Below are 23,734 nucleotides of genomic sequence, written 5' to 3'. Positions count from 1 at the left end.
GCCCAGTCCTAATAAACACTATGTGATGAAAAGAAAAAAGTAAATCACCCTAAAGTTAAGTCTTTAATGTTAAGTCTTTAACGAGAAATGCAAATAAAGCATTTCTCAATAGATTATGGCAAGAGAATCAACTGAAGAATAAACATCTTTAGTAAATCTTTTGCTCATGTGCATTAACCAATACTCTTGAAAACCAAGATTAATTTACTGTACCTTCTTAATATTCCTTTGAAATTCCTTATGGCGCACAGGTAGTGCAGAAAATAACTGCTTCACGCTGACTGTGGTCCCTCTGGGGTGGGGGTAGGGGGTTTTCTGGATGATTTTCCCATCGTGATCAAACACCAGTCGAGTCCCAACCTTCACCGATGCGTGGCAGGTAGAAATGGTGACATCGCTGTGAGAGAATACCAGGCGTGGTGTGCTCAGTGAGAGACCCGTGATGTTGAGCATTGACTATGCTTTTCTTCACTTGCTTTTCTCTCAAAACTTTGTTAAAAAGCTGATGATCCCTCTGAGATAACCAAGATCTAAACGGTTGAGGAGTCATCATAAAATCTAAGGTTTGGCACCTAAAAGACAGTGAGACAGAGAGCACTAAACATACTTTGTTTTGATAAAAGCTTTGATTTCATTTTTCAGGTTGAATTGTAAAACCATAAATGATCTCAAGGTTTATTTATTCACAAATAGAGATTTGTTTTGTTATTACTCTTCAAATAAAATTGTTTTAAAGAATTTTTTAAAGAATTAAAAAATTTTTTTAAATTTTTAAAGAATCCAAGAGATATTATAATTAAAATGTATATGTAGGGCAGGGTGCAGTGGCTCATGCCTGTAATTCCAGCACTTTGGGAGGCCGAGGAGCGCAGATCACTTGAGGCCTGGAGTTCCAGACCAGCCTGGGCAACATGGCAAAACCCCATCTCTACTAAAAATACAAAAATTAGCCAGGAGTGGTGGTGCACGCTATAGTCCCAGCTCTTCAGGAGGCTGAGGCACGAGAATCACTTGAACCTGGGAGGCAGAGATTGCAGTGAGCTGAGACTGTGCCACTGCACTCCAGCCTGGGTGACAGAGTGAGACTCTGTCTAAAAAAAAAAATATATATCTATATATATACACACACACACACACATATATACACACACACATATGTGTATATATATACACACACGTATATATACACACACATATATGTATATATATACACACATATATGTATATATATACACATATCTATATGTATATATATACACACATATATGTATATATATACGCACATCTATATGTGTATATATATTTAAATATAATTATAAAAATTTAGTATCTGGGCTATAATTAAATAGTGCTTTGGTGAAATGTTTCCCTAAAATTTGATGATGAAAAGCAATGGTAACTGTCATTTATTACCTATATGTTATGTTAAAATTGAGAAGTTACTGTTCTAATAAGGGTAACCATTTTTTTTAACAATACTATTTGCTTCATTTCATTCATTTATTTCCCACATTTCAGAAGTACTAGGACTTAGATTGGCAGTGAGACAAAACAGAATTCAGAAGCTAGAAGCTGAGATACCGAGATAGAAAACTGTAAATAATAACGATTCCAATTAACTTTCTGAGAGGTTTTTCTAAGGGGTCAAGTGAATGGATAAAAACATTGTATCACCTCAGTGCACACAGTGAGCTCAGAGCTTCCCCCTGAAAGCCGAAAGTTTCAACCTCAGTTAGGTCGGCAAACTCTTGAATCTAACATGTGTGATGTTTCAGAGCTGAAAGAGACTGTAAAGTAAGGACTAAGATACCTCAAGTGCTAAAACAACGGATATACATGATATCTAGTAACTGGCTGAAAAAACTGTTTTTGCGTTTCCCAAGACAGTGTTACTCAAAATTCTGAGACATGTGGCCCAATTATTTTATAATAGAATTAGAAAAAGTCAACTTACTTAAGCCTTCAAAGTTTTCTTCTTCTACCCCACATCCATTGTCTGAAACTTCAATGAGATCCACTCCATAGTCCTTAAGCTTTAGATCTAGAAAGTTTAAATATTTATGTATTTATTAAAAATGGACCCATGCTAGAATGGCATGAACCCGGGGGGCGGAGCTTGCAGTGAGCTGAGATCGCGCCACTGCACTCCAGCCTGGGAGACAGTGAGACTCCGTCTCAAAAAGAAAAAAAAAAAAAAAAAAAAATGGACCCATGCTATAAGCTTTTATATTGATATTATTTATAACATATGCAAATTGAAGAGTCATAACTATACCTTTAGTTAAAAGTACGAGTATCATTTTGTATATTTCATTTTTATAAAGCCCTTTCTGGCCATTTACTAGCCCAGATTAAATAGTTTAGCTTTTTCTTTCCTCTTTTTTTTTTTTTTTTTTTTTTGTCCATAGGCTAGTCAAATGAAGCAGTTGGAGTGGAGAAGGAACAAAAAAATCTGTAACTGGTTGTGATCAATTAGTGGTTAACACCGTTGCACTTTGACCAGCCTTTTCTTTTGAAAGAAATAATTTTAACATACCCAGTAAGGAGAAAGAGGGGCAGGCACGGTTGTTCATTCCTGTAATCCCAGCACTTTGGGAGGCCAAAGTGAGCAGATCACCTGAGGTCAGGAGTTCCAGACTAGCCTGACCAACGTGGAGAAACCCTGTCTCTACTAAAAATACAAAATTAGCCAGGTGTGGTGGTGCATGCCTGTAATCCCAGCTGCTCGTAAGGCTGAGGCAGAATTGCTTGAACCCGGGAGGCGGAGGTTGCGGTGAGCCGAGATCGTGCCATTGCACTATAGCCTGGGCAAGAAGAGCGAAACTCCATTTCAAAAAAAAAAAAAAAAAAAAAAGACAACTGGTTCTGGAATCAGACTTCCTGGATCCTATTTTATTAGCTTTATAATCCCAAAAAAAGGAAACTTCCTGTTCCTTAATTTCCTCATCTGTAAAATGAAGATAATAAGTTCTATCTCATAAAGTTACTCAGCTGATTAATAATTTTTTAGGTTTATTTTATTTTGTTATTTTGTTATTTTTTTTCTTGTTTTTTTTTTTTTGAGATGGAGTTTTGCTCTTGTCACCAAAGCTGGAATGCAGTGGCATGATCTGATCTTGGCTCACTGCAACCTCCACCTCCGAGGTTCAAGCAATTCTCCTCCCTCAGCCTCCCGAGGAGCTGAGATTACAGCCATGCACCATCACATCTGGCTAATTTTTGTATTTTTAGTAGAGACAGGGTTTTACCATGTTGGTTAGGCTGGTCTTGAACTCCTGACCTCAAATGATCAGCCCTGCTCTGCCTCCCAAAGTGCTGGGATTATAGATGTGAGCCACTACTCCATGCCTATTTTATTTTTATTGAGACAGAGTCTTGCTCTGTCCCAGGCTGGTGTGCAGTGGCACGATCTCGGCTCACTGCAACCTCTGCCTCCCGGGTTCAAGCCATTCTCATGCCTCAGCCTCCCAAGTAGCTGGGATTACAGGCTTCTGCCACCAGGTCTGGCTAATTTTTATATTTTTAGTAGAGACAGAGTTTCACCATTTTGGACAGGCTGGTCTCAAACTGCTGACCTCAGGTATCCACCCACCTTGGCCTCCCAAAGTGCTGGGATTACAGGTGTGAGCCACCACACCTGGCCTGCTTTATTTTTTTAATAGAGATGAGGTCTCACCATGTTGGCCAGGTTGGTCTTGAACTCTGGCCTCAAGCAATCCCCCCACCTTGGCCTCTCAAAGGGCTAGGATTACAGGCGTGAAACACCACGCCCAGCTATTCTGCAAATTAAATGAGATATTTCTGTGCAATTCTTAGCATAACACCTGCCTGGCACACCATAAGAACACAATAAAAGCTGTTGTTAGTATTATTACTACCTAGCTAAGTACTAGGCACATAATAGGTGCTAACTTTAACTTAAAAATAATAATTTATTACTACATCAACACTTGATAGTCTTATTTCAATAACAAATGTTTCTTGACTACAACAACACACACTAATCATTTCTTGTGGCTTAAAACTCTCCCAAACTTACCAATATTAGTGGCACCAGCATCCAGACTGTTTTCTACTAACTCCTTCACTGCAGTGCTTAGACTCAGTACCACTGGCCCAGAGCAAATCTGATGGACTGACTTCCGATCAATAGGTTTGATGGCCTTAGCAGGTTCTGTACTAAAGAAATGGTACAAGAAACAAAGCAAGTATTCAGCTATATATTTTCATCCTGATTTTAACTGTGGGAAATGACTCAACACTGTAAATAGTTTATGGGTCTAATCTGTTCATTTATTATATTAACAAATACATTTATTATATCCAGAAATAGAAACACTGTTTTACAATCCTTAAATATGTACCCAAAATACTTCTGGATAGACACTTCAAATTCAACAGATCCTTACTATCTAGGATCCACATGGAGAAAACATACATTGTATCTCTCAAATTACCAAAATCTTTGGCAACAATGGTGTCTTCTCTCTTGAAAACTGAAAGCATGGCCTGGTGGGGTGGCTCATGCCTGTAATCCCAGCACTTTGGGAGGCAGAGGCAGGCGGATCACTTGAGGTCAGGAGTTGGAGACCATCCTGGCCAACATGGTGAAACCCTGTCTCTACTAAAAATACAAAAAATTAGGCAGGCATCATGGGGGGCGCCTATAAACCCAGCTACTCAGGAGGCTGAGGAAGGAGAATCGCTTGAACCTGAGAGATAGTGGTTGCAGTGAGCGAGATCATACCAGTGCACACCAGCCTGGGTGACAGAACAAGACTCTGTCTCCAAAAAACAAACAAACAAACAAACAAAAAACTCACAACAATTCTCTAATGGCGAGGGAGTAAATAAGTGACCGATAATGCTGGAGAAAGAGGAAGTGACTGGGTCCCCAGTACAGGTTAGAATGAAAAAATCCCTACCAATGTAAATCAAATGTAAAATCAACAAAAGAGTTCATGTATGTGGTATGTGTGTGGGAAGGAAAGTGATATTTGGGGGTTGGGAGGTGTTACTGAGGGTACCGAGTACATATAAACAACTCTTTAGTTACTCCCAAAGGTCTGGGATGAGTGTTTTTTAACATGTGATAATCTACTAACTTACCTGGACTATGTTGACATGGAAATTCACCTTCCATTATCCACGGCTCCTCTCCCTGCTCCACTTCCTTCACCTCCACTCCATGATGATGTTTGGCTTGGTGATAATCATACCCTATTAATGGGAAAAGAAGAAGGACTTGGGCAAGCTGCTTGGCTTCAGAATCTCCAAAGTACAAGATGTTGCCACCTCATAAGCTGCATAACAGAAGTGCTCCATTTTTTTACCTTATCAAAGTTAGAACCTTTCAATGAAGAATAATATAAACACTCCAGCTAGTGCCCACAAGGAATTAAATGGTGTCATCACTTATTTCTTCAAACTCAAGGATAAAACCCCATTCAACTGAGAGCATTCAGAAAGCAAGCTATCCTCACCCACAGAAACTAGATGGCTGTAGTTCTCCAACATCACATCCCCGTATGCTATCTTCTCATCAGGGTCCAGTTGCTGCCACTCCTCCTGGGTGAAATCCACAGCCACATCTTTGAATGACACTGGCCCCTGTAATGGCAACATGATCAGAATTGGGAGATATGGAAAAGGGATAGGGGGTTATCATTTTACAAAGTTCACTCGTAAAGTTAACCATGAACATTGTATACCTTATTTTATGTTACAGATTATGGAAGGGAAATCATATTGGAAATCATACAGGAAACATATATCCTTTGGGGATATATATATATAAAATATATATTACCCCACAAAAATAAAAACCCAAAACACAACTGAACTCCTATTTTGCAACTGAACTGAGTTTTGGGGATATGAGATGAGTGAAACACCATGCCTGCTCTCAGAAAGCAGACAACCTAATAAGGAGATAAACATGTAAACAAACACAAGCATTTTACTCCTTGTCACTTCTTTTAGTCTTCTTCGCTGCCAGGCCCTCCCCTTCTCCGGGACCTCTTCATGTTGGAGTGCCCACCACTCAGTTCCTGGTCTTCTTCTTCCTAACTCACTGCTCTGGGGCTCTCACCTAGTTTCAGCTCCTTGTTCTTTTGTCTTTTTTATTCTCATAGCCAGTGGCCTCTGGCTATCTGCATGGCTGAGTTTTATCTCAAACATCTCAATCTCACAGCAATAAATATTCGTTAAATGAATGAATGCCCAAAGCTGCTTTTAGAGTAATGCAGACAAGGTGCAGAATGATTTAACAAAAGAGGATCAAATTATTTTAACTTTATGCCATCAGATTAGGCTTCACAGACTCAGTTAACTTGAAGTCCTTAAAGATGAATTGTGTATTCTATGGGATGAAGGGGAAGAAGAACATGATGAGGTGTAAAAGTACCAATGGCAAACATGAAGCAGCTTCAATTTTTAAGAGGTTGGGGCTGGGCATGGTGGCTCATGCCTATAATCCTAGCACTTTGGGAGGCCGAGATGGGAAGATCGTTTGAGCTCAGGAGTTCGAGACCAGGTTGGGCAACATAGTAAGAACCTTATCTCTGCTAAAAATAAAATTTTTTTTAAAAATTGGCTGGGCATCATGGCACATGCCTGTAGTTCCAGCTACTTGGGAGGCTAAGGCAGGAGGATGGCTTGAGCCTGGGAGGTCAAGGCTACAGTGAGCTGTGAATGCAACACTGCACTCCAGCCTAGGCAACAGAGCGAGATCTTGTCTCAAGAAAAAAAAAAAACAGAAAAATGCAAAGCTCCTGGGCTCCAGCAATCCACCTGCCTTGGCCTCCCAAAGTATTGGGATTACAGGCTTGAGCCAGCATACCCCGCCCAAACTTGCAGTTTAGAAAAAGGAAGTGCCCAGTAAGCATGTTGCATTATCCTGTTATGTATAAAGAACATGTCAACAAGGGGTTCAAACCCAGTGATACAGCTAGGACCATGTAGATCCCAAGAGATAGCAGAGGCAGAGCCGCTAGGCTGGTGGGCTGAGAAACTAAAGCAGAACATCCAAGCTTATCCACAGGCAGGCCACAGGAGCTGATAAAATCACCGAGAGAGAGTAATAACTTTCTGGGTTAAGTTAGTCCAGAAGGCAAGGCGGTGGTAGGGGTTAGAAGACTGATCGACTAATAAATAACATAAAATTACATGTCAATGCCACTTACATCAATACAAATACCCAAAATGAAACATAACCAAACAAAATCCAGTACCAGATTAAAAACATAATATACAACAGACAAATAGGACTTATTCCAATAATATAGACTACTTTAATATTTGGAAATCTATTAATATGATAAGCCACTATAACACAGCAAAGAAGAAAAATCTTGTATCCATGAAGATACTTGAAAAAGCTTGACAGAAAAAGCTGATTTAAAAAAACAAACTAAAGAAAATAGAAACTGATGGATACTTCATTAACATCAATATTATATACACAAATATAAATATTACACCCTAATATGCCATAGTACATATGATATGTGACATATGTATTTCAATTACACACAAGCACATATATACAGTTTGCGTGTATACACACACACACACACACACACACACACACATACTCTTATGCCTCAGTCTTCTCGGTCCGAAAGTCAGGATTTTACTTAACAGGGAAAAACTACGTATCTTCCCACTAAGATCAAGAACAAGGTATTAATAAAATGCTCATTATCTACAATTAGAGAAGAGAAAACAATTAGAGGAATATAACTAAGAAAAAGTAAAAGTGCTTGGGCACGGTGGCTCACGCCTGTAATCCCAACACTTTGGAAGGCCGAGGTGGGCAGATCACCTGAGGTCAGGAGTTCAAGACCAGCCTGGTCAACATGGTGAAACCCCATCTCTACTAAAAATCCAAAAACAACAACAAAATTAGTTGTAGTATTAAGGTCAACTTAATAATACAGAGATACCAGTTTCCCTAAATTACTTTATAAATATGCAATCCCAATAAAAATACCAAAAAGCTTTTTCCTGGAACTAGATAAGCTGACACTACAGTTCATATGAGGTGGAAGAAAATCAAAAACAGCTCAGGGAAAAAAAAATTTGGACATGGATAAAACTGGATCCAGGCCAGGTGTGGTGGCTCATGCCTGTAATCCCAGCACTCTGGAAAGCTGAGGCAGAAGGATTGCTTGAGGCCAGGAGCTTGAGACCAGCCTTGGCAACATAGCAAGACCCTGTCTCTACAAAGAAAAATATATATATATTAGAAAAAACATATAGACAGAGACATGAGGACCTCTGCCCTCAGGTGTGATAAATTAACAAGTACTGGATATACCCTCCAACCTGAAACAGCACACACCAAAGAACAACAAAATCAAAAACAGAAAGAAAAATAAAACAAGAACATATATGAAGCAATGATTTGTTTTTTTGTTTTTGTTTTTGTTTTTTGTTTTTTGAGATGAAGTCTCGCTCTTGTCTTCCAGGCTGGGGTGCAATGGCACAATCTTGGCTCATTGCAACCTCTGTCTCCCGGGTTCCAGCAATTCTTCTGCCTCAGCCTCCCCAGTAGCTGGGATTACAGGCGTGCACCAGCATGCCCGGCTAATTTTTATATTTTTAGTAGAGATGGGGTTTCACCATGTTGGCGAGGCTGGTCTTGAACTCCTGACCTCGTGATCCGCCCGCCTTAGCCTTGTTGTTGTTGTTGCTGTGATTACAGGTATGAGCCACCACGCCTGGGCTGAAGCAGTGGTTTTCAAGGCACTGATTATCAGGCAGTAGAGTTATCTATGAGTGATGGGAAATAAACAAGGTGAACCTATCAACTTCTGCCTTGAGCGTTTCCAGGCCATGGAGCAGGGAAGAAGAACCGAGGCAGATGTGACGAGAAAGAGTTGTGGGATGGGAAAATGGGCAGGAAATTACAACCCATAAGGAAGAAAAGAATCAGTCCATCAAAACTGGCCCAGAATTGACACAGAGTTCACAACCGGCACAGAGCACTGAGAGAGTTCATCGTTCTATTCCAAATGTTCAAAAAAATCAAGACAGGCAAGATGTAAAAAAGACCCACGCTAACCTTCTACAGATAGTACAATATCTGAGATGAAAATTATACTGGAAAAGATGAACAGCATCGTGGAAAAAAGAGATTAGTGAATATAAAGACAGCAACAGAAGTTACATAAAATGAAACAGAGAAAAAAGAATTAAAAGCAAATAAAGAGCAACAGTGTGCTGTGGGAAAATTTCAAGTGGCCTAATATACAGGCAACAAGAATCAATGGAGGGGAGGTGGCGGGTACATGAAGAGATAATGATAAAAATGTTCCCCAAGTGATGACACTACAAACCCAAGATCCAAGAAGTTCAATGATCCCCAAAACAGAAACATGAAAAAAAGATACCATGACATATTGCAATCAAATTGTCCAAAACTAGTGATAAAAAGTTTAAAACAATAAGGGGGGAAGAAAAAAAGACATGTTATATATAGGGGAACAAACATGAGTATGAGATCAGATTTCTCTTAGAAAAAAATGTAAGCAGGAAGACAACAGAGAAACATATTTAAAGCACTGTGGAGAAAAATCCAGCAAAAACAACTTTAAAAGCAAACACACAATGAAGACATTTGCAGACATATAATAATTCATCATCAACTAGAAGAAATGTTAAAGAAAGTCCTTCAGGCAGAAGTAAAATGACAGCAAATAAAAATTTAGATTTACACAAAGGAATGAAGAGTACCAGAAATGGTAACTGTGTATTTTCTCTCATTACTTAAATCTCTTTAAAAGATACCTGGGCCAAGTGTGGTGGCTCACACTTGTAATCCCAGCACTTTGGGTGGCTGAGGCAGATGGGTGACCTGAGGTCAGGAGTTCGAGACCAGCCTGGCCAACATGGCAAAACCTCGTCTCTACTAAAAATACAAAAATTAGCCGGGTGTGATGGTGGGTGTCTGTAATCCCAGCTACCCAGGAGGCTGAGGCAGGAGAATCACTTGAACCCGGGAGACAGAGGTTGCAGTGGGCCAAGATAGCACCCCTGCACTCCAGCCTGGGGGACAGAGTGAGACCCTGTCTCAAAATAAATAAATAAATAAATAAATAAATAAATAAATAAATACAGTTTAATTAACAACAACGTAGTAGATGGTGTGTGGCACTGATACCACCTGTAAAAATAAAATGAACAACGGTGTAAAGACCAAGAGGAGAGAAATGGAAGTGTCCTATTGTAAGTTTCTCTTATTCTAAGAAAAATGGATATTACTTAAGAATAAACTATGACAATTAAACTTGCATACTATAAATTCTAACTCACTAAAATAACAAAACAGTGTGATAGCTAAAAAGCCAACAAAAGATATAAAGTAGAATCATAAAAAATTCTCAACTAATCAAAAGGAAGGAAGACAAACAGAGACATTTTAAAAAGAAACAAAGAAGATGAGACTAAAAGAAAGCAAAGACAACGGACTATAACCTAACTCGTTTTATCAATAATCACATTACATGTAAATGGTTTATACATCCCCAATTATGAGACAGAAATAGACTGATGAAAACAAGCAAGATCCAAATTTTGCTGCCTGTAAGAAATAATACTTTAGATATAAAGATGCAAATAGGTTAAAAGTAAAAGGATGGAATAAGATATACCATGCATGTATTACTCAAAAGAATGCTACATAAATAACAAAGTACATTTCACAGCCTGGAATATTAGCAGGGATAAGGAAGGCCATTTTACAAAGTGGTTAATTAATCAACAGGACGTAATAACCTTGAACATTTATGTATCTAACATAACACATAAAACAAAAAGTGGTAAAATTGCAAAGAGAAACAGAACCACAACTGCAGCAGATTTCAATCCCCTCTCCCCCACAATTGATACAAGTGGGCACACAATCCACAAGGATATAGTACACCTGAACAACACAACCAACCAACTTGATCTCATTAACACTTATCAAACACTCCACCCAACCAGAGCAGAACAAGCCATCTTCTCAGGCATGCACAGGATTTTCCCAAGACAGATCCTGTTCTGAGCCATAAATTTAAGAGGTTCCATGTAGCATTCCAGACAAAAATTCACAGTCTAAATCTAATCATGAAGAAAGATCAGGGAAACCTAAATTTAAAGACTTCTATAAAATCACTGGCCTGTATTCTTCAAATGTTATAATGGCACTGAGGAACAAATCCGTATTAAACAGACTTAAAAAGCATGAAAACTAAAGGCAATTAACAGTCCTAGACTGAATCTTCTACCAAAAATTAAAAATTGCTATAAAGGAAATTATTGGGAAATTGGCAAAACTGGAAAATGAACTATAGTTTAGATAAAAGTATTAAATCAATGATAAATTTCCTGAATTCAATTACTGTGCTATGGATATTTAATAGAATATTCTTGATTTTATGAGCTATAATCTAAAACTTTATAGGGTAAAGAGGCATGACACATTATACCCACTCTCAAATAGTTCAGAATATATATATATATATAAATATATATATACACATACGTATATAGGCATATAAATGATTAATGTGGGAAAATGTTAAGAATGAAGTATCTGAACAAAAGGAAGTATCTGGGATTTCTTTGTAAAATCCTTGCAATTTTTCTGAAAATCTGAAATGATTTCAAAATAAAATGCTAAATAGAAAATAATGCTATCAAATATATGTATATATTTGCTATTAAAAACATATATTATATGTATATATTTCCTATCATATATATCAAATGTATTTCAAAACGACTCAGAAACCAACTTAAAGGGATTCTGTCTGGCCAAAGATGGAACCACTTAATTTTCAAAAAGAATCACAACTTCTATGTACTGAAATATTTACTATCTGTTTAAACCCATGAGCTCATGATGGTAACAAAACAAAATACCCTCCTGCTTAAAAGCCTACTCAATATTTTAGAAACTGTCTTTCCTGCATGAATTACATAAACAAATAGAGAATAGAAATTTATCTTTAGAAAAGTATTCTAGGCCAGCCGTGGTGGCTCATGCCTATAATCCCAACACTGGGAGGTTAAAGAAGAGGATCACTTGAGCCCAGTTCAAGACCAGCCTGGGCAACATAGAGAAACCTGTCTCTACTAAAAATTTAAAAATCCGCTGGGCATTGTGGCATATGACTATACTCCCAGCTACTTGGGAGGCTGAAGTGGGAGGATCACTTGAGCACAGGAGTTTGAGGCTGCAGTGAGCCATAAACGTGCCAGCCTGGGTGACAGAGTGAGACTCTGTCTCCAGAAAAAGAAAAGAAAAGTATTTTAGCCTTTTTTTTTTTTTTTTTTTTTTTTTTTTTTTTTTTTTTTTTTGGGATGGTGTCTCGCTCTGTCACCCAGGCTGGACTGCAGTGATGCAATCTCGGCTCACTGCAACCTCCGCCTTCCAGGTTCAAGCGATTCTCCTGCCTCAGCCTCCCAAGTAGCTGGGATTACAGATGTACACCCCCACGCCCAGCTCATTTTTTCTGTATTTTTAGTAGAGACGGATTTAAACATGTTGGACAGGCTGGTCTCGAACTTCTGACCTCTGGTGATCTGTCTGCCTCTGCTTCTTAAAGTGGTAGGATTACAGGCATGAGCCACCGCACCTGGTTTGCCAATTTTTTGACAATGTATCAATAACATTTACGATGGGCACGGCCTCACTGTAGTGTGTCTAGACAAGGTGGCCGGAAGAGAGAGAAATATGCAAACCAGGCTTGAAGATGAGTTAAATCAGAGCTTTTCATTCCACAAAAGAGAAATTTTAATGGGGTCAGAACATTGATCTTCTAATATTTGAAAGCCTGTTAACTAGGAGAGAGAGAGCAAACTATTTTGTTGTAGGAGGACCCACCCAGCTCTGACGGTTTAAAGCGTCATGAATGCGAATTTGAACTCCAGAAAAGCAGAGCTTCCTAACAATGGGACTTCCACAGCAATGGGATCTGCTTCCTCTTTCAGTTTGTGCCTTTTCTATGAGCGCGAGACTCCTAGGAAAACAGCAGCCCATTAGGAAAACGTGTGGGAACTCACTCGCGGGTTCTTTATTTTTTTTGAGATGGAGTTTTGCTCTTGTTGCCCAGGCTGGAGCACAATGGTGCAATCTTGGCTCCCTGCAACCTGCGCACTATGAGTTCAAGTGATTCTCCAGCGCCCTCTCCTGAGTAGCTGCGATTACAGGCATCCAACACCATGCCTGGCTAATTTTTTGTATTTTTAGTAGAGATGGGGTTTCACCATGTTGTCCAGGCTGGTCTCAAACTCCTGACCTCAAGTGATCCACCCACTTTGGCCTCCCAAAGTGCTGGGATTACAGGCATGAGCCACTGAGCCCAGCCGGGAACCCACAGGTTTTTTGGATGGTCTCTGAATGTCATGTAACTCTTTTATTTTTTATTAAAAAAATTTTTTTTGACACAATATCTTGCTGTGTTGCCCAGACTGGAGTGCAGGGGCAAGATCATGGCTCACTGCAGCTTCTAACTCCTGGGCTCAAGTGATCTTCCTGTCACATGAGTCTCCCAAGTAGTTGGAACACAGGTGCCAGCCACCACACCTGGGTAATTTGGTTTGGTTTGGTTTTTTTAGAGATGGGCTCTTGCTATGTTGCCTATACTGGTCTTGAACTGCTGGCCTCAGGCAATCTTCCTCCCTTGGCCACCCAAAGTGCTGGGATTACAAGCATGAGCCACTGTGCACAGCTGAAATTTTTGACTTAGTCTTTTTGTACATGTGATATTTTATTCATAGAATCCATAAATGGAAGGGAAATTTCTGAGTTCAGAGCAATACATATGATACAAAACTTGATATACAGACTAGAGTTTCTTAGCCGAACTGGAGGGTCTGGCTTAGGTAATCCATGGATTCCCTGAAATTGGGGACACCATTGGAAATACGTGTGAGCTCAGGGGCAGTTTCCTATGATTTTTAGGCCTCAAAATGTCTCTTGGACTCAAAATTGCCTTAGGGCAGAGGACGTGTGTACCCCCAGTACAGAATCTCGGACAGTGAATGTGAGTAAACATTCGGCAGAAAAGCTCTGCCAAACTGAGTGCTCTCATGTGACTTTTTCATCAAGTCAGTATTCCTGGGATCTCTTGTACATGATAATCTCACTCTTGTACATGATAATCTCACTCTTGTACATGATAATCTCACTCTTGTACATGATAATCTCACTCTTGTACATGATAATCTCACTCTTATAAGGTTTCATCGTTTCTGCTTACCCTAGTTTTCTTTCCCACTCTGTTCCCTCTCCCACCAGACTGGACTCTGAAATGGGCATGTACAGAGACGAAGAGACCCCAACATGCTTCAGGCTTTGAGTGGAGAGGACAAAGCCTCTGCTGGGACAGGGAACAGAGGGATGTGGAGTCCCTGAAGATGCTTTTGGACAATGGTCTGAGGTTGGGACAGTGGCAGGAGATACCATTCACCCAGGATCTCCAGGACAAGAGATCAGAATGGCAGTTACAAGTGTTTTTTTTCAAACTGGTTGCCAGGTTGGCATGAGCCATGACATCAGAGATTCCGACCTTCCTGATTGGAGGGACTGGACTCCGTGGTGCCTGGAGATCAGTTGGACAACAGTATCTTCTCAGAGCTGTTCTCCACTCCTGACTTCTCCTAGGCTTGAGAATTGATAACATACTCTTCTGGATCCGAGCAGTGTCCAGAAGAAGGCCATGGACAGAACGGAGACTAGGTTCCGTAAGAGGGGACAGATTACGGCAAAGATCATGACCAGCCATCAACCGCACCCCCAGAATGAGCAGAGTCCCCAGCAGAGCACCTCGGGGTACCCCCTCCAGGAGGTGGTGGATGATGAAGCGTTGGGACCATCAGGTGAGGGGACTGGTGGAAGAAGAGGTGGGATAGGATTGACTAAGACGAAGGAAGGGGGCCGGGTGCGGTGGCTCATGCCTGTAACCCCAGCACTTTGGGAGGCCAAGGTGGGTGGATCACCTGAGGTCAGGAGTTGAAGGCCAGCCTGGCCAATATGGTGAAACCTCATCTCTACTAAAAGTATAAAAATTAGCCAAGTGGTAGTGGTGCACACCTGTAATCCCAGCTACTCAGGAGGCTGAGACAGGAGAATCACTTGAGACTGGGAGGAAGAGGTTGCAGTGAGCTGAGATCACACTACTGCACTCCAGAAAAAAGAAAAGAAAAGAAGGGTCAGCGGTCAGGAAGGAGAACCTGAGGAGGCTGTGTGGGAAGAATGGAGAAATTCAGGCTGGGTGCGGTGGCTCACACCTGTAATCCCAGAACTTTGGGAGGCCAAGGCAGGCGGATCACTTGAGGCCAGGAGTTTGAGACCAGCCTGGCCAACATGGTGAAACCCTGTCTCTACTAAAAGTACAAAATTGAGCTGGGCATTATGGCAGGCACCTGTAATCCCAGCTACCTGAGAGGCTGAGGCAGAAGAATAAATGGAATCCAGGAGATGGATGTTGCGGTGAGCTGAGATTGCACCACTACACGCCAGCCTGGGTGACAAAGCAAGATTCTGTGTCAAAACAAAACAAAACAAAAAAGGAGGGACTCAGAGAGCCAGGGACCAGGGAAGGACATGAAGCAGTGTTCGGAGGACAGAGAGAGAGAAGAATGGGGAGGGGAAGGAGCGGCACATGGGGTTGAGCAGAGGAGAAACTCAGAAAGATGGCTTAGAGAAGAAAGCAGTCTGCAAGTCTGGGGAGGATGGAGAGTGGTTTGGGGTTTTGGGTCGGGGTCTAAGGTGATCAGATGCAGAAGCATTACACGGTGGCCTGGTTTCTTTACTCAGCCCCTGGGGTAGATCCCAGCCCCCCATGTAGGTCCCTTGGCTGGAAAAGGAAGAGGGAGTGGTCAGATGAATCTGCGGAGGAGCCGGAGAAGGAGCTCGCCCCTGAGCCTGAGGAGACCTGGGTAGTGGAGACGATGTGTGGGCTCACGATGAAGCTGAAGCAACAGCAAGTGTCACCCTTCCTCCCTGAGCACCACAAGGACTTCAACAGTCAGCTTGGTAGGAGGACACCCCAGAGAGCACCTCCAATCCTGTTCTTTCTAAAAAGAGGAAACTTCCAATAACCACACTTTTCCAATGGGAAAGATACGCCCCCAGTGGGTGAGCTCTCCACGCAGGAGGACTCAGAAGTGATCACTCATGAGGGACACTTAGGAGACGATAGAGGACTAGGCTAGACTTGATAAAGTTTGGCGCTTGGGATGAGAAAGCTTGGTTTCGGGCCAGGTGCAGTGGCTCACGCCTGAGATCCTAGCACGTTGGGAGGCTGAGGCAAGAGGATTGCTTGAACTCAGGACTTTGAGGCTGCAGTGAGCTATGACTGCACCACTGCACTCCAGCCTGGGTGACAGAGCAAAACCCTGTGTCAAAAGAAAAACGAAGGCCGCGTGTGGTAGCTCATGCCTGTAATCCCACTACTTTGGGAGGCTGAGATGGGTGGATCACTTGAGGTCAGTTGTTCGAGACCAACCAGACCAATATAGCGAAACCTCATTTATACTAACAATACAAAAATTAGCCAGGCATGCCTGTTATCCCAGCTACTCAGGAGGCTGAGACAGGATAATCGCTTGAACCCAGGTGGAAGAGGTTGCTTTGAGCCAAGTTAGCGCCACTGCATTCCATTCTGGGTGAGAGAGTAAGACGCTGTCTCAAAAAAAAAAAAAAAAAGAAGGAAGGAAGGGCCCAGAAGTCAGGAAGGAGCACGTGAGGAGGGTGTGTGGGAAGAATGGAGGTACTGAGGCAGGGTGCAGTGGCTCACACCTGTAATCCCAGCACTTTGGGAGGCCAGGCAGGCAGATCACTTGAGGCCAGGAGCTGGAGACCAGCCTGGCCAACATGGTGAAACCCTGTCTCTTCTAGAAGCACAAAAATGAGCTGGGCGTTCTGGTGGGCACCTGTAATCCCAGCTACTTGGGAGGCTTAGGCAGGAGAATCACTGGAACCCAGGAGGCAGAGGTTGCAGTGAGCCAAGATCGCACCACTACACTCCAGCCTACACCACAAAGGAAGACTGTTTCTCAACAACAACAACAACAACAAAAAAAAAAAAAAAAAAAAAAAGGGACTCAGAGAGCCAGGGACCAGGGAAGGATATGAGGAAGTGTTCTGAGGACAGAGAAACGGGAGAATGGGGAGGAGAAGGAGCGGCACATGGAGCTCAGCAGAGGAGACAGACAGAAGGAAAGATGGCTTGGAGAAGCCAGCAGTCTGCGAGGCTGGGGAGGATGGAGAGTGGTTTGGGGTTTTGGGTCGGGCTCTAGTGTGATCAACTGCAGAAGCATTACACCGTGGCCTGGTTTCTTTACTCAGCCCCTGGGGTAGATCCCAGCCCCCCGCATAGGTCCTTTTGCTGGAAAAGGAAGATGGAGTGGTGGGACGAATCTGAGGAGTCGGAGGAGGAGCTACGGAAGGTGCTCGCCCCTGAGCCTGAGGAGATCTGGGTGGCGGAGATGCTGTGTGGCCTCAAGATGAAGCTGAAGTGACGGCGAGTGTCGCTCGTGCTCCCTGAGCACCACGAGGCCTTCAACAGGCTGCTTGGTAGGAAGACACCCCAGAGAGCACCTCCAATCCTGTTCTTTCCAAAAACAGGAAACTTCCAATAACCACACTTTTCCAATGGGAAAAATATGCCCCAGTGGGTGAGCTCTCCATGTGGGAGGAATGTGAAGTGATCACTCATGAGGGACACTTAGGAGATGATAAAGGATTAGGTCAACTTGATAAAGGTCAGCGCTTGGGATAAGAAAGCTTGGTTTCGGGCCAGGCGCGGTGGCTCCCGCCTGAGATCCCAGCACGTTGGGAGGCTGAGGCAAGATGATTGCTTGAACTCAGGACTTTGAGGCTGCAGTGAGCTATGACTACAACACTGCACTCCAGCCTGGGTGACAGAGCAAAACCCTGTCTCAAAAGAAAAACCAAGGCTGGGCACAGTAGCTCATGCATGTAATCCCAGCTACTCGGGAGGCTGAGACAGGAGAATCGCTTAAACCCGGGAGGCAGAGGTTGCAGCGAGCCAAGATCAGGCCACTGCATTCCAGCCTGGCCCACAGAGCAAGACTCTGTCTCAAAATAAATTAATAAATAAATAAAAATAAAAATCCAAGAAAAACAAAATCAATAAACAAAGAAAGTGGTTTCAGCTGTGCCCTCTGAAATTTAATGTCTCTTACTGACTTTTCTAAACCTAAGTGTCTCCATCCATAGTGGGGGATACCAAGGCCATGGTCACACCCTGATGTGACTGTCTCATGAGGAAAAGATGGGAATTCCTTTATGACTCTGCAGTGGTCCCTCCGTGTCTGCTGGAGGGGGTCCTGGCTGATTCCCAGCTCTACATCCTGTAGATTCTCACACCCAGGGCCTCCTTCGGCCTCTTCTCAGGGGAGTCTCAGAGCAGGAGCCTCTCTCCCTTGCCCAGTGAAAGTCATTCTCCCCTCTCCCATCCACCTCACCCGCGGCCACAATCCTGAGACTTCCCCCCGGGAGGCACACTTCTCCTCGCTGCCCTGCTGCTCCCACAGAAACCCTGTCCTGCTTCTCACACTGACATCTGCTCTCTAATCACAGAGGATCCTGTCATTAAAAGATTCCTGGCCTGGGACAAAGATCTGAGGGTGTCGGACAAGGTAAGGTTGTTCTCCATGTAACTGTTCCTGTTCCAACGCATGGCTGGGGGACGGCGCAGCTTCCAAACCCACAGTTCTCCCTCCACCACCTCCCACCAGATGCTCCTACAGTCTTTTTTTTTTTTGTGAGACAGAGTCTTGCTCTGTTGCCCAGGCTGGAGGGTAGTGTCTCGATCTTGACTCACTGCGCCGATGCCTCCCGGGTTCAAGCGATTCTCCTGCCTCAGCCTCCAAGCAGCTGGGATTACAGACATGAACCACCACGCCTGGCTAATTTTTGTGTTTTTAGTAGAAACGGGGTTTTGCCATGTTGGCCAGGTTGGTCCTGAACACCTGACCTCAGGCGATCCACCCGCCTTGGCCTCCCAAAGTGCTGAGATTATAGACGTCAGCCACTGTGCCCGACCAGCTCCCACAGTCTTGAGTCTTGGCACCCACAAATTTTTTTTTTGTGAGACAGAGTCTAGCTCTGCTCCCCAGGATGGAGTGCAGTGGCATGATCATAGCTCACTGCAGCCTCTAATTCCTGGGCTCAAGCAATCTTCTTTCCTCAGCCTCCTGAGGAGCTCGGAGTAGGCACATGCCACCATGCTCAACTAATTTTTGAAATGTTTGTAGAAACAGGGTCTCACTATGTTGCCCAGGTTGTTCTCCAACTGTTGGGCTCACATGATCCTCCTGTCTCCACCTCTCAAAGTACTGGGATCACAGGCTTGAGCCGCCACTCCCGGCTATTCTTGGTCTTTTTATGACTTGTCAGCATCTCCCTCAGGATTCTGCTGGTCTCTTGCAGAGTGAATGAGTGGCCCCTGCCTCTCCTATGGGTCCTTTGGGATCTGAGCTCTGGGCCACAGTCTGGCCACAGCCCTGAAGCTCCTGGCCCCTCTACTCTCAGCTCTTTGGGACAGTTCTCTGCCTGGCACACAAATGACCCTCCTGACACCAGCCGACCTAGACACACCCCCTCCAAAGATACCATCGGAGCCCACCATCCTGGGAGCATCACCCAAAACCCTTCCTCTGGCTTCTTGGGTTTGCATCCGACCTTCGAATACCCCTCCATCCCGCAATTTCCAAATGAGTACAGTCACCCCAACACTGAGGTCCCTTCTCTGATGGGCAGCCCCTCCCCAGACCCTCATTCCCCCTCTCCACAATCTTCCTCTTCCAAGATGTGACCTCCCCCTCTCTGTGTTCCTTTCTCTCCATCAGTATCTCCTGGCTATGGTCATAGCGTATTTCAGCCAGGCCGGCTTCCCCTCCTGGCTATACCAACGCATTCATTTCTTCCTGGCTCTGTGAGTGGTTTGCTGCCTCCTATCCGTCAATATCCAATGCCCTGGGACAGCGGGGGAAGTGGGATTCCAGCCTTTCATTTATTCTTTCACCTATTTGTCCTCTTTACTCTGTGTACAAAAAAGAGAGGATTATACTATCATAGACTGTTGTTTCTAAACAGAAACTCAGGCTGGGCACAGTGGCATATGCCTGTAATCCCAGCGCTTTGGGAGGCCGAGGCAGGCGGATCACCTGAGGTCAGCAGTTCGAGACCAGCCTGGCCAACATGGCCAAACCCCGTCTCTACTAAAAATAGAAAAATTAGCTGGGCATGGTGGAGTGCATCTGTAATCCCAGCTACTCGGGAGGCTGAGGCAAGAGAACCCTTTGAACCCAGGAGGTGGAGGTTGCAGTAAGCTAAGGTCGAGCCACTGCACTCCAGCCTGGGTGACAGAGTGAGACTTTTTCTCAAAAAAAAAAAAAAAAAGCCAAAAAAACAAACTCCAATGCCAGTGTACAAATAAAAGAATAAAACAAAAGGAACCATAAACCGCTCCTAAGGGGAAAAGAAAAGGAGTGGAGGAGCGGACATGCCGCTTCCTCCCGCAAGCAGACGTTTCTGGTTCTTCTCTCTCTCTCCTTCCCACATCAACCACAAACGCCATCGACCTCCTCTGGGTTCCCATGACAGAGGCCACAGTTCAGGTCCCCCTCGCATCACTCGAATCCACTGTCAAATGCTCCCCGCTGGGGTCTCCTGGAGTCTCTCCCCAAGCCAGGGGGCTTCCTAGTGCAGCCTGAACATCTTTCCAAAGCACGACAACCTCACTGCCCACCTGAACAACTTCCTTAGCTGATGCCTTTCTCTATCGAGGCCAGGGTCCACAGTGTCAATTCTACCCTCTCTACAATCTCTACAAGCACACTGGCTCGCCATCTTGGTATTTCCTGGCTCGGCTTCACTGCTCCTTCCAAATGCCCTCCACTCGACTTTGTGTTTGTGTTTTCTGTCTGGGTGTCCCGCACACATGTGGCTCTGAAGGGAAGGACCCATTCCTTGAAGTCAGTTCACCCCACAGCCTCTGTGATGCCTTCCCTCATCTTCCAACTTCTGCATGCCCGTAGCTCTCTAGTTACATCCTGGACACTGGGATTAGGTCATCTGCCTTGATTACTCCCAGTCCCATTAGACTAGATGCCTGTAGAAGGCAGGGTCCTGGCAAAATATCAATGTATTCAATTGCTTTTATTTTTTTGAGACAGACTTGCCCTGTCCCCCAAGCTGGAGTGCAGTGGTGAGATCATAGCTCACCGCAGCCTCCATATCCTGGGCTCAAGCGATCCTCCCACCTCAGCTTCTTTATTAGCTCCGACTACAGGGCTGTGCCACCACACCTGGACAGTTTGTTTGTTTGTTTGTTTGTTTCTTGAGACAGAGTCTTGCTTTGCCTCTCAGGCTGGAATGGAGTGGCCCAATCTCAACTCACTGCAACCTCCGCCTCCTGGGTTCACACAATTCTTATGCTTCAGCCTCCTGAGTAGCTAGGCCTAACGGGTGTGCCACCGCACCAGGCTGATTTTTGTATTTTTAGTAGAGATGGGGTTTCTCCGTGTTGACCAGGCTGGTCTCCAACTCCTGGTCTCAAGCGATCCACCTGCTTCAGCCTTCTAAAGTGCTGGGATTACAGGCATGAGCCACCGCGTCTGGCATATTTCTTCTATTTTTAATAGAGACGAGGGTCTTGCTATGTTGCCCAGGCCCGTCTCAAACTCCTGGCCTCAAGTGATCCTCCTGCTTTGGCCTCCCAATGTGCTGGGATTCCAGGCATAAGCCACCACTCTCAGCCACCAGTTGGGTTTTTGTCTCCATCCTGAAGGAGTGGGAGACGCCCTTGATCGGTCTCTGTCCAGCAGAGCCCTCCTGAGGAAGGCATGGCTCTCTGCAGGGTGGGTGCCAGTCCTGAGCTAGGGACGGTCCCTTACCTTCCTCTCTGGGAAGCTGACCTCAGCCGGAGGCCTCTCCTGGTGGTGCCCCTGAGCAGCAACCTGATTTCTGTCCTCAGCTACCTGGCCAATGACATGGAGGAGGACGATGAGGACTCCAAAGAAAACATCTTCCACTTCCTGTATGGGAAGACCCGCTCTCGCATACCCTTGCTCCGTAAGCGTTGGTTCCAGTTAGGCCGTTCCATGAACCCGAGGGCCAGGAAGAACCGCTCTCGCATACCCTTGCTCCGTAAGCGTCGGTTCCAGTTACGCCGTTGCATGAACCCGAGGGCCAGGAAGAACCGCTCTCAGATAGTCCTGTTCCAGAAACGTCGGTTCCACTTCTTCTGTTCCATGAGCGGCAGGGCTTGGGTTTCCCCGGAGGAGTTGGAGGAGGTGAGTGGGGCCTGGGGAGGTGGAGGAGGTGGGGAGGAATTGGGTGGGCTGGAGGCTGGATGAGGGGAGAGAGGGGTAACCTGGCGAGTCCCCGTCTTCTCAAAGGGCGTTTGTTTTTCCAGATCCAGGCTTATGACCCAGAGCACTGGGTGTGGGCGCGAGATCGCGCTCGCCTTGCCTAGAGCTCCAGGGACCGTGGAGGCCTGAGGTCATCGGCCTGAGAGAAGGTACATCTGCATCCTCCGGGGTAAAGGCAGAATATTGGGGTCTATTTCGGACATCCGAAGAACCCAATTGCTTGATCCGGCTTCAAGCCTGGGCAACGTGGCGAGATCCCCTCTCCACAAAAATACAAAAATTAGCCAGGCGATGTGGGACGCATCTCTACTCCCAACTACTCAGGAGGCTGAGGCGGGAGGATCGCTGGAGCCTGGAAGGTCGGGGCCACACGGAGCCCTGATCCTGCCACTGCACTCCAGTCTGGGCGACAGAGTGAGACCCTGCCTCAAAAATAATCATAAATACTGAGTTTGGGGAGGTTCATTATGATTGACGCACTTGAGTTACCGATTTGGGTCGAGGGTTCAGTGAAGCTTTGGTTTACCTCTTGTGCAGCTAACCACATTGAGCACAGAGCATGAGACTTCATCATGAGGAGGTAGGATTAAGGATTAGGCTTCTGGACTCGTGGTTCGTGATGTTGTCACATTACAAACACATCTAGCATGGTTACAAGTCTGGATCTTAAGTGACACAAAAGGCCCCAGCTGTGATGAAGTCCAAAGCCACATTCTCTGAGGGTGCCCTACTCCCTGGGCAGACCCACCCAAAGTCCTTGCTATGAAGCAGATCACTGGGGCTGACCTTGGGTGTATTAAGTGAGTTTTGGAGTCGTGGTCACCAAAGTGTGAGTTTCACAGTTGAACACGATGGTTCAGAAGCAGGGTATAGAATGAAAGGCAGCAGATAAAATTGCATTTCTCAATTGCTCTGAACTCTAGACTTGACATGAGACGTGAATAACCTTCCTGTCTAGAGAGTTGCCTCCTTGAAGTGTGACATTGTCTCTCTCACTTCCAGAACACCGGACCCAGGGGAGATGTGGATTTTCAGCAGGAACTTTATTCCAATGCTAATGGCAGACATCAGGAAGGAGGAGAGGAACCATTTGTGCACATCATCTAGAAGAACCTGGACCATTCTTGATGGAGCTGAATACAGTGATCACGTTGTCCTCCTAGGAGCAGGGGTGGGGGGAGGGGGGTGGGGTCCTTCTAGGAGTCCTTGGAGAAAAGTAAGAAACCAGGAGTGTTTCCAGTACCACCCTTTCCTGCGGTACCACCACCCTTTTTATATTGCTGAATTCCAACCTCCCTGGGGCGGAACCTGGAGGTCCTCTTTCTTACGGACTTGA

The 23,734-nt window shown here is 44.5% G+C and overlaps 1 protein-coding gene and 1 pseudogene across 1 annotated transcript in view; one reads left to right on the top strand and one right to left on the bottom strand.

Annotated features, from left to right (window-relative positions):
* Positions 1-218: 218 nt before the first annotated feature.
* The window catches only part of LOC134730697 (putative postmeiotic segregation increased 2-like protein 3), a 28,134-nt gene continuing 4,618 nt past the window's right edge, over positions 219-23,734 (bottom strand). Inside the window, exons 2-6 of the mRNA XM_063605846.1 lie at positions 5,484-5,610; positions 5,110-5,220; positions 4,040-4,174; positions 1,955-2,041; positions 219-572 (exon numbers count right to left, since the gene is read on the bottom strand). Coding sequence (XP_063461916.1) covers positions 559-572; positions 1,955-2,041; positions 4,040-4,174; positions 5,110-5,220; positions 5,484-5,517 — 381 coding nt within the window. The 5' untranslated portion in view covers positions 5,518-5,610 and the 3' untranslated portion in view covers positions 219-558. The remainder of the gene's footprint in view (positions 573-1,954; positions 2,042-4,039; positions 4,175-5,109; positions 5,221-5,483; positions 5,611-23,734) is intronic.
* LOC117977793 (putative speedy protein E21) lies at positions 12,156-22,653 on the top strand (annotated as a pseudogene).

The sequence above is a fragment of the Pan paniscus genome, chromosome 6 (assembly GCF_029289425.2).
Source record: "Pan paniscus chromosome 6, NHGRI_mPanPan1-v2.0_pri, whole genome shotgun sequence".
In the NCBI taxonomy this organism is placed as follows: Eukaryota; Metazoa; Chordata; class Mammalia; order Primates; family Hominidae; genus Pan; species Pan paniscus.
This window is presented reverse-complemented; position numbering and strand designations above follow the sequence as displayed.